Source organism: Gadus chalcogrammus, chromosome 17 (genome assembly GCF_026213295.1).
Source record: "Gadus chalcogrammus isolate NIFS_2021 chromosome 17, NIFS_Gcha_1.0, whole genome shotgun sequence".
In the NCBI taxonomy this organism is placed as follows: domain Eukaryota; kingdom Metazoa; phylum Chordata; class Actinopteri; order Gadiformes; family Gadidae; genus Gadus; species Gadus chalcogrammus.
In genome coordinates, this window is record NC_079428.1 from 831135 (window position 1) to 843641 (window position 12507).

The 12507-nt window shown below is 42.6% G+C and overlaps 1 protein-coding gene across 2 annotated transcripts; it reads left to right on the forward strand.

Moving 5' to 3' along the window:
• The first annotated feature begins 4260 nt into the window (after positions 1-4260).
• On the forward strand, positions 4261-11851 carry LOC130369960 (uncharacterized). 2 transcript variants are annotated; one of them, XM_056575585.1, is made up of 7 exons: positions 4261-4528; positions 8032-8157; positions 9205-9258; positions 9694-9879; positions 10525-10613; positions 10881-11042; positions 11134-11851. In XM_056575585.1, the coding sequence occupies exons 1-7, from the start codon at positions 4393-4395 to the stop codon at positions 11584-11586; spliced, it is 1206 nt and encodes a 401-aa protein (XP_056431560.1). In that variant the 5' UTR covers positions 4261-4392; the 3' UTR covers positions 11587-11851. The 2 variants fall into 2 exon arrangements, with proteins under 2 accessions (XP_056431560.1, XP_056431561.1); XM_056575586.1 differs by lacking the exon at positions 9205-9258.
• Positions 11852-12507: the final 656 nt, after the last annotated feature.

Here is a 12507-nt window from a genome sequence, read left to right on the forward strand (position 1 = left end):
AGACGCTTTTATCCAAAGCAACTTTGGATAAAATGTCGCTTTTATCCAAAGCGACATTCATGATCGTCAGTGTTCATCAAAAACATTCAACAACACCATCAACCTTTCACAGCCTCGGGGAACTGATGAGTCACAAATCAAACATGCATGTTCAAATGTTAGAGTGAGGCGGAGTTGTTTATTCCTCTGCAAGTACATACTGCAGTGGTGACGATAGTCTGCAAAGTAGATCAACAACATTTTTTTAACACTTACGAGAAGCCATAGTTTGATGACAGCGTGCAACGTAGATCCACAACATTGTTTGATCACTTGAGAAGGAATCATATAGAGAAAGAGCCGTTCCACAACGTTCCAGTGTACCCGAGTCACTCATGTTGTCCATAAGAAGTGAAACTCATTCTGCGTGCCACCATGTTTTAGCCAAAGAATCTCTGTTGACATTAACCTCCACTAGTAGGTGAGAGTAGCCTCCATCAAATTATCAAAAATCTAGTTTATAATTGGTTCTATAAGAGGCATGATAACAGAATAATGCCAGAGGCAAGGCTAAAGACCAAAATACATGTCTTGCATTGTTTGTTTGAATGGAGGCTGCATTGTAACGTTTAGTTTCACTTTCGGGGCACATAACAGTTTATACACGTAGGGATTCAATTATATTCTTTCACTTCTGACTGAAGACGGATATGTTGTGTTTACTTAGTGAAATACAATAAAAAGATTCAAAGCACTATGCTAATCGAACACAAATATAAAATGTTCAGATTAGCTGGGAATTGCGTGTTCCAATCTCACCCAATTTTATTTTTATTTTTTTTAACCTTCGTGCAAACATTTAACAAATCAACACACTCATATCTTCAACTTTATCTAAACTCGATAGAGTTGAAGATTCTCGATAGCATTTAATCCTTCATCAGAATCACAGTTTAAGAATAATTCCATACCCGCTTAGTATATTACCATTTGGTCTCAATGAAGTTGAGGCTAGAGCTTGAAGACGTTATAGACAATATATTATGCTGTAGCCCAAGGTGACCATCACAAAAACTAACCATTGCCGACGTTGCGGAGCCTAAACAACGTCCATATTTAACCTAGATACACAATGTCAAGCTTAAACGGTTATTTATTCTTACACCGGCGCAAAAAATATTAAGGGTTTGGCTTTTTGCACCCCTGGTAAGTCGCAGTAGCGACGCTAACTCTGAATTGAAGAGGTTGCCGGATCGAATCCCTCTATTGTCAGATTTATGCTTTTTTCAGATTGTCATGCTTTTATGATCGCACACTTTTTAGTCAGCAAGCCAGTCCTCCTGTATCACAAAGTTTCAAATTCAGTGCCTTTTTAGTCAGCCAGCCAAACTTCCTGTATCATAAAGTTTCAAATTCAGTGTCTCCCTGATATTCTGAGGACAAGCCCTAAAACTTGGGGAACAAACTTACACATAACATCTTAATCTAGCAATAAATCAAAGATTAAAGTAAGCTGTTTTACTTGCATGTTCTATTGAGGAGGCCAACAATGCAAAATAGTGTAGCTATTCCCAATGCTATCCTAGGCAATCATGGCTGTTTGTTTACAAATGTATTTGAGGAGTCTGCACCACACTTAAAAACGTTGGGTGAAGATCTTGTTGGGGTTACCTCGTCTGCAGCAGTTATTTAAATTGTTTTATTACATTGTGTGATCAATATGCCAGGGTAAATGCACAGGGGTGAAAATAGTATACATTGATATTTGCACTGGGGGGGAGGCGGTATTAATATAACAGATTTATGTGTGCATATACTTCTAATTGTACCAGGGGTGCAAATAGCCTTCACTTCTAATTGTACCAGGGGTGTAAATAGCATGTACTGATAATTGTACCAGGGGTCATTAATCATTTTAGAGTAACTAGAAATAACATAACCGTTTAAGCTTGACATTGTGTTTCTAGGTTAATTTTGGACGTTGTTTAGGCTCCGCAACGTCCGCAATGGTTAGTTTTTGTGATAGTCACCTTGGGCTAGAGCGTCATCGATAACATCTTCAAGTAGCCTCAACGTCATTGGGACCAAATGGAAATATGCTAAACGGTTATGGAATTATCCTTAAACTGTGATAAAGGATTAAATGCTATTGAAAACCTTCAACTGTATCTAGTTTAGATACAGTTGAAGATACGAGTGTGTTGATTTGTTAAATGTTTGAACGAAGATTGACGTTTAAAAATGTACCTAGTTACAAAGTCTGAAGAAGTTGAAGTGTCAGAGAATTTACTTCCATGGTTAAAAATTTTAAAAGAAGGGAATAGAGAATCATAGAGAATAAGAAAGAATGAAAGTGAGAATAAAACTTAAAAACAATAGTTGAGCGCTTCATGCACTAACCTAATAAAAGCCATTCGAAAAATCTTGTAGATCTTGTAGGTCTGGTTTTCACTGACATGTAGCCAAGATGGAGATGTGCACAATTTGGTTTCACATCGGATACCGACGCTGCTCTTCTCTGGTGAGTCGTCAGAGCTGAGCGCCCAACCCCCAATATAACACAGACTACACTCCGCGGACCAGAAGGAGGACTCTGAGTCTCCTATTAATAAGCGTGCTCATGTTAAGTCAGTTCATTCTGCCTCATGCGACACGATGGGGAAGATCCACCAGGTGATAGTGATCGGGTTGAACGGAGAGAACATGACCATCGACCTGTGTAAAACTGAAGAAGAAATGAAGGCGATCACAGTGCTGCAGCTCAAGGTGATGATAGGCGAGCGTCTTCCAGGGAGGGCAGGTACATGGCCTTTAAAATACCATTATTGATTCTTGCCCCTACACGATAACAATACGGCACGTTTTCTGTTTTACGTGTACATTTTTCATGAATGATTCGTGGTGGTGTGCTGTCTCTCTAAGGAGCTGGTTCTGGCCTTGATCCGGTGCATTAATGTCAAATATTGTCTCGGTTTCCAGGGAACAGCATGGACAACATCCGCCTGATCTTTGCCACCAATGTGCTGGATGACGACGTGATGACCCTGGGGTCTTATGGAGTTCAACACAAGTCTGTGATCCAGATGGTGATGAGGGTCCCGGGCGGAGTCCAGCTCTAGCGACAACTCTAGTGACCCCCGACCCCCGTGGTGCCCCATGGCCCCCCGACCCCCCGTGCCCCCCCCCTACCCAGCGTGCGCTGTGCTACTTTATGGTTCTTCATGTGTTCATGGTCATTTGAATCATTGTCATCGTCGACTATGTACTTGCTCAAGTCATGTCTTCACAACAATAAAAGATGACTTAATGACGCATTTAACCGAATTCCTGGACAATATTTGGTTTGATTTGTTTAATATTACATAACAGGTTATTATTATGCTAATTCTGTTGGCATTTATCAAATGATAAGTCCTAGACATCCCCTTACATGCACAGATAGGGACGGCAGGCCTGATGTAGACATTTTTGAATAGGCTTATCTTAAATTAATTAACCATAGGAGAAATAGGAATGTCGTGAAATAATAACTACTAGGAAGAAATATCACGTATATTTATCAAGATAAAGACAACTAAATAACTTAATACAATCAGGGCTACAACTTTTCTGCTTCATTATTATTTAAACATAGATGTTGGAGTGCGTATTTTATCCTCTGAATATACCTCACTAACCCTCACCCTAACTAACTATCACCAGCTGATGAAACACATGAATGTTGTTTTCGGGCTTGGCTTCGAAATGTAAAGTGAAAGAATGGCTCAAGAATATTTCAAATAGTTTGAATAGTTCAACAACAGACTTGAAACTTGAAAGAGCCAAGCCTAACGTAGGCAGGACGAACTGATGAACCTCCATTGATTATTCCAATAGTCAATTTCCAATTGACAACAATTTCGATTTGCATTTGGAAATGGATAAATACGCGAGATTATTAAAATAGGGCTGGACAAATGGTTATGAGCGTAAAAGTATTTTTCTTTTCCTTAAATTCTCATAAGATCCGAGAGACACCCCTCTATCTTAGGCCCCTTCCACAGCTCCTCTTTTCCCCTTTCCTTTGATGCGTTTCAGGAATATCTCCGTAAAGACGGACTCATTGCAAAAACGCATCGAGCTGTAGAAATGCTGTAGTACATGTTCAATGCTGATTCTGAAAATCTCCGAAAAAATGTCATACATCTTGCGGGTCTGGTTTTCACTGACATGCATCCAAGATGGAGAAGTGCACAAGGCAGTTTCACATCGGTAACCGACGCTGCTCCTCTCTGGTGAGTCGTCTGAGCTGATCGCACAACTACCAATATAACACAGACTTCACTCCGCAGACCAGAAGGAAAGTAAAACTCAGAGTCTCCTTTTAATTACCGGGCTCACGTTAAGTCAGGTCATTCTGCCTCATGCGACACCATGGGGAAGATCTACCAGGTCATAGTGATCGGGTTGAACGGAGAACACATGACCATCGACCTGTGTGACACTGAAGAACAGATGAAGGCGATGACCGTGCTGCAGCTCAAGGAGAAGATAGGCGAGCGTCTTCCAGGTAGGCCTACATGGCATTTGAAATACAATTATCGATTATTGGCCCGACACAATAACAATACGCCACGTTTTTTGTTTTTTGTGTTCATTGGCGGAGCTAGAACATTTTCAGTTGGGTGGCCAGGGTGAGACCAGAGAGATCATTTTGGGGTGGCACATAAATCTGAATATGATATAAGGCATCTTGAAATTAAGGGAATATTTAAGGCATGTACACGCTGTAACTCTACATCATAATATTAATTCAGACAGTGGTGTAATCGTCAAACACATGTTTACTTTATCAATTTCTTGAAGTTACCTATGAGCTTTTTTTTTCTTATCAAAAAAACTTCAGAGACTCATTTCTGACTCATTTTTGGGACTCGGGTCCCGTGGCATGAAAATGACACTTTATAAGGTTTTCTCACATTAATTTCAGTTCCCCTAGCCTGCCTATGGTGCCCTAGAAGCTAGAAATGGCATTAGTTGCGAGCACTAGGTATCCTGCTCCGCTTTTGTAAATATAGCTCAGACGCTCCGATTTGAATTTAGCCTCCACGTCAAAAGGGACAAGCTACCTCCCCCTTTCTCTGCCTTGCCCGCCCAGAGAATTCTGGAACCAAGGCTGAATTTCTTGAACATCTTCAAGTACTGAATTAGGGGCCCACTAACACCTTTAAAAAAAAACTCTTTAAACGTCACATTTCTAAAGGCCTCTTGTGTATGGATTGAACTCCGATTCTAAGACAACAAGTGCAGGTTGGTCTCAGCTTTTGAGGTCTGTTTAATAAAAAACACCAACTCAACCTTCTGATCTAACACTGTAAAAGAAAATGTAAAATTGCCATGCATTTATTACAAAATAATTTGCACAATTCTATTGACATTCCTATAGGTCTTGACCAGTTTGAGTGTGGAAATGCTTCGTTCACAGGTATCTGTACTCGCAGGTATGGCAATGGACTCTTTGCATAGCCCGAACAGCTAATGGAATACCTCTTCAATGATCTTTGTGGCTTCTACAATATCAGAGGCCATCTGTTCACCAGATGTGGACATAAGAGCCAGACATTAATGCATAAAGTCCCTTTAAAAATGCAAATGCAAATTATGCAAATAATAAAAAAAAAAAATGCAAATAAGACAAGGGTGGCCAATGGGATGGGCAGGATTCAGTCTAGGGTGGCCCCGGCCATCCCTGGCCACCCCCGAGATCCACCACTGTGCGTGTTATGTGTTCATGAATGACTTGTTGTGGTGTGCTGTCTCTGTAGATTTTCCAAATCATAAAAAAGGACACACACTGGACCTTGTCTGCACCACCGGCATCACCATCAGCAATCTGTCAAGCTCCGACCTCACCAGCTCCGACCACCTGGCTATCACCATGGACATTCTTATCCCCACACCACAAGTCAAGCAAAAACGCTCTATAACTTTCCGCAATCTCAAATCAATCCAACCCACATCTCTCTCCTCCCTCTTGGCCGATACCATCCCTGACTCCGCCCTCATCCAGAACGCCTCCCCTACTGACCTGGTCACAATCTATAATGACACCCTCTCCTCCTGTCTCAATCAGCTCGCTCCAATAAAAACTAAGATTGTCTCTTTCACCCACTCCACCCCCTGGTACACTGATCATCTCCATCACCTCAATCAACCAATCATCAACCAATAGAACCGGTCTCACGCTCCACCTACTACTCCTCCATCATACAATCAGGCAGCAATAATCCCAAGACTCATTTTTTCATCAAAAACAAACTTCTTAAACCTCTGGACACCATCTCCAACTCCTTCACTGTCAGTAAATGCATCTCATTTCTCTCACACATCCAAATAACAGTAGACAATATACACAGCCAACTGACCGACGCCTCCACCTCCACTGTATCTTCTCCGGAACCTCTGCCAACCCCTCCGGCCATTCACCCACTCTCCTCATTCACTGAAATCACCCCAGCAGACCTATTTGCCATACTCACTGGCATGAAAACCTCTCCCTGCATCCTGGAGCCCATCCCCTCCACCCTAGCCATGGCCTGTCTCCCCTCACTCTTGCCCCTGACCACCTCAGTTATAAACTCCTCTCTGTCCACTGGCCTAGTGCCCCCCGCCCTCAAACTAGCTGCTGTCACCCCCCAACGAAAAAAACCTGGACTTGACCCTGAAACATTCTGACCCATCACCAACCTCCCCTTCCTATCAACATTTTTTAGAAAGAACCGTTCCCTCACAGTTAAAATCGCACCTCGACTACGATAACCTCTACGAACCTTCTGGTTCCCTCTCCATCCTCATCCTCCTTGACCTCAGCGCCGCCTTCGATACCATCAACCACTCCATCCTCATGTCCCGCCTCCAGTCCTCACTTGGCATCACTGGCACAGCTCTCACCTGGTTCATTTCCTATCTCTCTGACAGACACCAATTCATTTTAGTCAACTGCAAATCCCCCACCTCCCGAGTCACTCATGGTGTCCCCCATGGCTCTGTCATTGGTCTCCTACTTTTTATCATCCACATCCTCCCACTCGCTCAAATCCCCCGCCAACATGGCCTCCATTTTCACTGTTACGCCAATGACACTCAGATCTACCTCTCCACCACACCATCTCTTCAGCCACCCATTGCACCACCTGCCGCACTGATGTCCAAACTTTGAGGCAACACAACTTCCTCCAATTAAATTGCAATCAGAAATCCTCATCATTGGCCTAAACTCCCTCACCCGCCCCACCCAGGACTTCTCACTTAATATTGATGGTTCCATTGTCACCCCCTCCACTCACATCCACAACTTAGGTATCATCCTTGACCCCACCCTCTCATCCCTCCCCGATATAAACCAGATTACCAAAACAGCCTTCTTCCACCTCAGGAACATCACTAGTCTCCATCCCTCCCTATCACTCTCAGCCGCCGAAACTCTGGTCCGCGCATTCATTTCATCCCGCCTTGATTACTGTAACTCCATCCTATACGGCTCATCAAAACACTTACTTAATAAACGGCAATATGTTCAAAACTCTGCAGCCCGTATGCTCACATCCACCCGCCGCTCAGACCACATCACCCCTGTCGTCCAAGACCTCCACTGGCTTCCCGTCAAATACCGGATTGATTTCAACATACTACTCATCACCTTCAAAGCCCTCAACAACCTGGCGCCCCCCTCCCTCTCTGACCTCCTCCACCGCCATACCCCTACCCGTTGTCTCAGATCCGCCTTTGCCAACCTCCTGCACCCCATCAGGACCAACCTCCGGTCCTGGGGTGACGGAGCCTTTGCTGCAACCACCCCCGCCCTTTGGAATACCCTACCCAACGACATCCGCAATGCCAACACAACCTTTTTTTAGGGTTTCTTATGATTTAGCGATTGTAAAGCGTCTTGGGGAAAAGAGCTATATAAATTTGATCGATTATTATTATTATTATTATTATTATATGGAGCAAGTGCCTGTGGTGCTGGCCTTGATCAGGTGCATTAATGTCAAATATTGTCTCGATTTCTAGGGAACGGCATGGACAACATCCGCCTGATCTTCGCAACCAATGTGCTGGTGGACGACGAGATGACCCTTGGGTCTTATGGAGTTCAACACAAGTCTGTGATCCACATGGTGATCAGAAAAACTGATGGTGATCAGACGACCTGATGGTTTTCCATTGATTATTGCAATGGTCGATTTTGAATCGACAACAATTTGCCTTCGATTTGCATTTGGAAATGGATAAATACGCGAGATTAATATAATAGTACTGCATAAATTCTTATGAGTGTAAAAATCTTTTCCTTTTCTATTAAATACCACAAAGAACCAATTAGTAATGCATTGAATGATTTCACTATAATTTCAATTTATGTTCCTTCAAAGGAACAACAAATGAGTTATTTTAATAAAAAAGGGATCAAGCAGGTACAGTTCTATTTGCTTTTTGCAGCAAATCTCTAATTGAAAAAAATATATAAATTAAAATTAATAAAAATAATGGCGCTTTTCCAATGGCGTATGCTTCGGACCCAGCACGCCTCAGCCCAGTAATGAGGGCGAAAAGTGGGCGTGGTCCGGACTGAGCCGTACATCCTCGTTGGTATACTGAGACGCAGTGGCGTAACATCATGCTGATATGCCCGGGTGCAAATGTTTATTTTGTGCCCGGGGGGGGGGGGCTAGTCTCGTTGTCCTGCTGACTGCGGTGAGGTTCTCGTATAATTAAGTTAATTAATTAAGGGCGCCACCAGGGGGCGCCCCCGACACATTTGCCGCCGTGGGTGATATATATATTTTTCTTCCTCCATGGGCCCCTGACGCCGTCTGGGCCCCGGGCAGCTGCACCGGTTGCACCGCCGATATTTACGCCACTGCTGAGACGCCTGAAAGGGTGCCGGCAAGTTCGGGCTACACACGTCGTCCGTTGATTGGTCGACAGAATCGCACTTCTAAATGACAGGGGGATAATAACAAACAAACACATTACCCGCGAGGTATAGGTTTGTTAAACGGCGAAAGCTTAGTTTATTGAGGAAAATGTCGCGCAAAAGTTTGCCGCAAACGGGGCATGAGTCATCGTTACGGGTCAAAGTTAGACCCGTACCGTGTTCTGAATTCAGTATTCAAACATCCCTTATAATCATGAAACTTTTGTGTATTTAAACTTGTAAACCGCAATGCTTTTATTTTGAAGCCTCGATCAGGCGGAGTCGGTGGCTCAGAGCGACGTCGCAGTTTGCTGGATCAGGTAGAGACATATTATTCACATTGATTACACAGTTTTGTTGAATACTCGTTTCTGATTGGTCCATACAAGCCTTCAGTGGTCTCCATAACAGACCACTACTATGTTTAACAGACCGTTGCAGATGCTCTGTTAAACATAGTAATGGCAATGTCTTTGCCTCCGCAATTCTTTTTAAATCAATTAAAAAAGGTTATATTTTATATGATGCCTATTCAACCAACATTTGAAGGGGCTATATTCCAGATACAACATGCCACCCTAGCAATTTCTTATTTAGAAAATCAATGCTTTTCTACGTTTAAAAGCATTCGCATGGTCTGATTTAAAGGTATTTGGGAACTCCAAAGGTGTGGGATTTGACGTGCATTAGAATGCATCAACCATTAACACCCTCAGGTGCTGTATTGACATCCTCCCCACTGGTCATATTTCCAGGTGTAGAAAGTGAAACCAGAAGGAACAGACAGTTCTGCGATCCGCCAAGCTCAAGGTACTCCTTTATGAGACAGAGAGTAAGAGGCCACGGTAAAGAACCCAACAAAATGAGCGTGGAAAAGGCTTATGATCCGTCGGACCCGTCATTCAAATTCGTCGACAGACCGGACGTGATCGACCCATATCGTAAGTAACAGTGAACACGTTTTGTTTGATCGAGGGCATACCGGTTAAACAATATCCTATGACCTGACGCACAAGCCTACTGCAACATATCAGAGATTATTATGGGTTGCCGTTTATAAACCTTTGCTGCTCAGAAACGTTACAAATGTTTCAGATTTAGCTCGAGCTTCCCCCCCCCAAATTGCACTGCCATTTTCATTTTAACTTTTTCACACACATAAAATGTCCCTTATTTACATATAAGATTAAGATTCAACGTATAATTCTTATAAGTGAAAAGTTAAATGAAAATTGCAGTGGGTTTTGGAGGGATGTTTACTTGCTAAATCGTGGAAAAATAAAGCAAAGCTTGAGCTAAATCGGGAAAAATTGTATCACGTTTTTCAGCACCAGTGGTTTACGAACGGCACCCCGTAGATCATAGAACAAATTCCTGCAACATTAATATTTACACTGATGAGCTCGCAACGGTAACATCACCGGTAAAGCATGTAAAGTATGTCTAATGTTCGACTAGAACTAGTCTTATTCATACCACGTGTTAGAAATGTAAACGGCTTCGATTGTGAAGCCTCCATAAGGGAGTCTGGTATCGATTGACTTTGTTTGGACCGTTGTTTCTTCCTCCCTCTGCCTCAACACCAGAGGACGAGTCTTGCAGAGCAGAGATGTCGTGCGGTCACGCGGTCACGCCAGGATCTCTGACAGGATGGTGCCGCAGTTTGCTCAGCAAGGTAATGACTTCGTATTCGTGTTTATTTCACAACAGGGGCGCATCCAGAGTCATGGTGACGGTGGCCCAACAAAACACAGCCCCCCCTGGACATGGGGGGGCTGTGGACATTAAGACATTAAGTTACTTATAATAACGAGACATGGAAAGGAATAGGTACAATTATGTATTGTAGACTAACAATGTTTTCTATACATAAAATAATGAATTTTGTCGTAGAATATGTAAAAGTTTTCCTAAAGTAGTGCTGTATTGTACTGTCACACAGGGGCAGTCCAAATTTACTTGCCCAGCCGTTCAGCCAGATGGCGAAATGTGTGGCGCCGAATGGTCTTATCAAGAGGTCCGTCGCTTTGCTCTGTTGACCGTTGAGGAGATGGACCATTTTGAGAAAGAACTTGCCCGTATAGTTGTTGCCAAATTCAAAGCAGTGAGTATCCTGATAATGTGTCTGTATAGGAAGGGTCCCTAACATTTGAACTATATGCTAGAAATATTCTGCTTCCTGTGTTCCCAAACAGTGCCCTGGCTGTAAAACCTACGTGGAACGACAGGCCTTAGACAATCTCTGTTTCCGCTGCACTATCTGTGAGGAAAGCAGTAAGCCCACCCACTATTTCTGCTGGCAGTGTCTGAGGCCCTGGAAGGGGAGGGGGCCGCGCAGCGACCGCTGTGACAACGACGACTGCTCAGACAAGGTGCTGGATCTGCTGAAAAGCTGTGACCCCATGACGCTGGAGGACGTGCCGGGGGTGGGGCCCTGCCCTTCCATCCGGGCCTGCCCCAACTGTGGCATGAAGGTGGAGCACAACCAGAAAGCCTGCAAGAACATCGTGTGCCCACGCTGCAAGGTGGAGTTCTGCTTCGTGTGTCTGAAGCTCAAGACAAAGTGCTGTGAGACCAGCAACAGCTATACAGCGTGCAGCAGCGGCGTCGCACCGAGGCAGACCGCTATTCCCACATGGAACTCATGAACAAGCTGCATGTTTAGAGTGACTCCCATCAAATGTTCAAATGTGCACGCCTTTGATTACAATTTTTGTCAATGTTCTTTGGCTGTAGCTTACTGCACTTGAATAAATGTCTTTAAATTGAAAATACTACTGTGCAGCTATGCATTACATATTAGGGTTAACCTTTGAATAATCCACAATACAAACTTTTGTTTTGGTTCGGGAGTTAAGCATTAGGCCTCTTTATAAATCTCTGTATAATGGCTTTTAATAAAGTACTCATTTTACTGTGCTCCTATTATGTATTCTGGTTGAAATCAAATTCATAAATAAATCAATATTAAATCATACTGTACATTTTTTACATTCTTATTTCTATGTTTATTCGATAACCAACATAAATACAGTTGGTAACAGAAAAGCAAAACCAGAAAGATAATTGGGAAACATTATGAGATGTATTGATCGAGGTTGATGGTAATTAGGGCTGCAACTAACAATTATTTTAATAATCGATTAATCGGTCGATTATTTTATCGATTAATCGATGAATCGGATAAAAAATAATAATAATTAATTGCTGCATCTTTATTCAAAAACGGAACATTACTTCAAATTCACAGTGCAAACTGAAGTGTAAAAACACCAGGTTATTGCTCCAATGTCCCACAACTATTAAAAGTAATGTTAAATGACAAAAAAATAAGAAAACATAGCTGGGATAATACAAAAAAAAACATGCAATGTTTGATACACATTTATATATATATATACAGTGTACAAGGGATGTCCATGGATAACCGGTCAACCGATAAGATCTTTAACCGGGAAATAATAACGGTTAAAAATAAATTAAATCATCTTAATTTCACTGAGATGACAGGAGATCGCTACCATTTTCGAGAATCCTTGAAATATTACTTGTATTTTTGCTTTAATTGC

Coding starts and splice junctions, on each gene's coding strand:
- LOC130369960 (XM_056575585.1), top strand. CDS start 4,393: ATGGGGAAGATCTACCAGGTCATAGTGATCGGGTTGAACGGAGAACAC. Junction 9,259..9,693: donor GTCGCAGTTTGCTGGATCAG/GTAGAGACATAT, acceptor TCATATTTCCAG/GTGTAGAAAGTGAAACCAGA. Junction 11,043..11,133: donor TTGTTGCCAAATTCAAAGCA/GTGAGTATCCTG, acceptor GTTCCCAAACAG/TGCCCTGGCTGTAAAACCTA.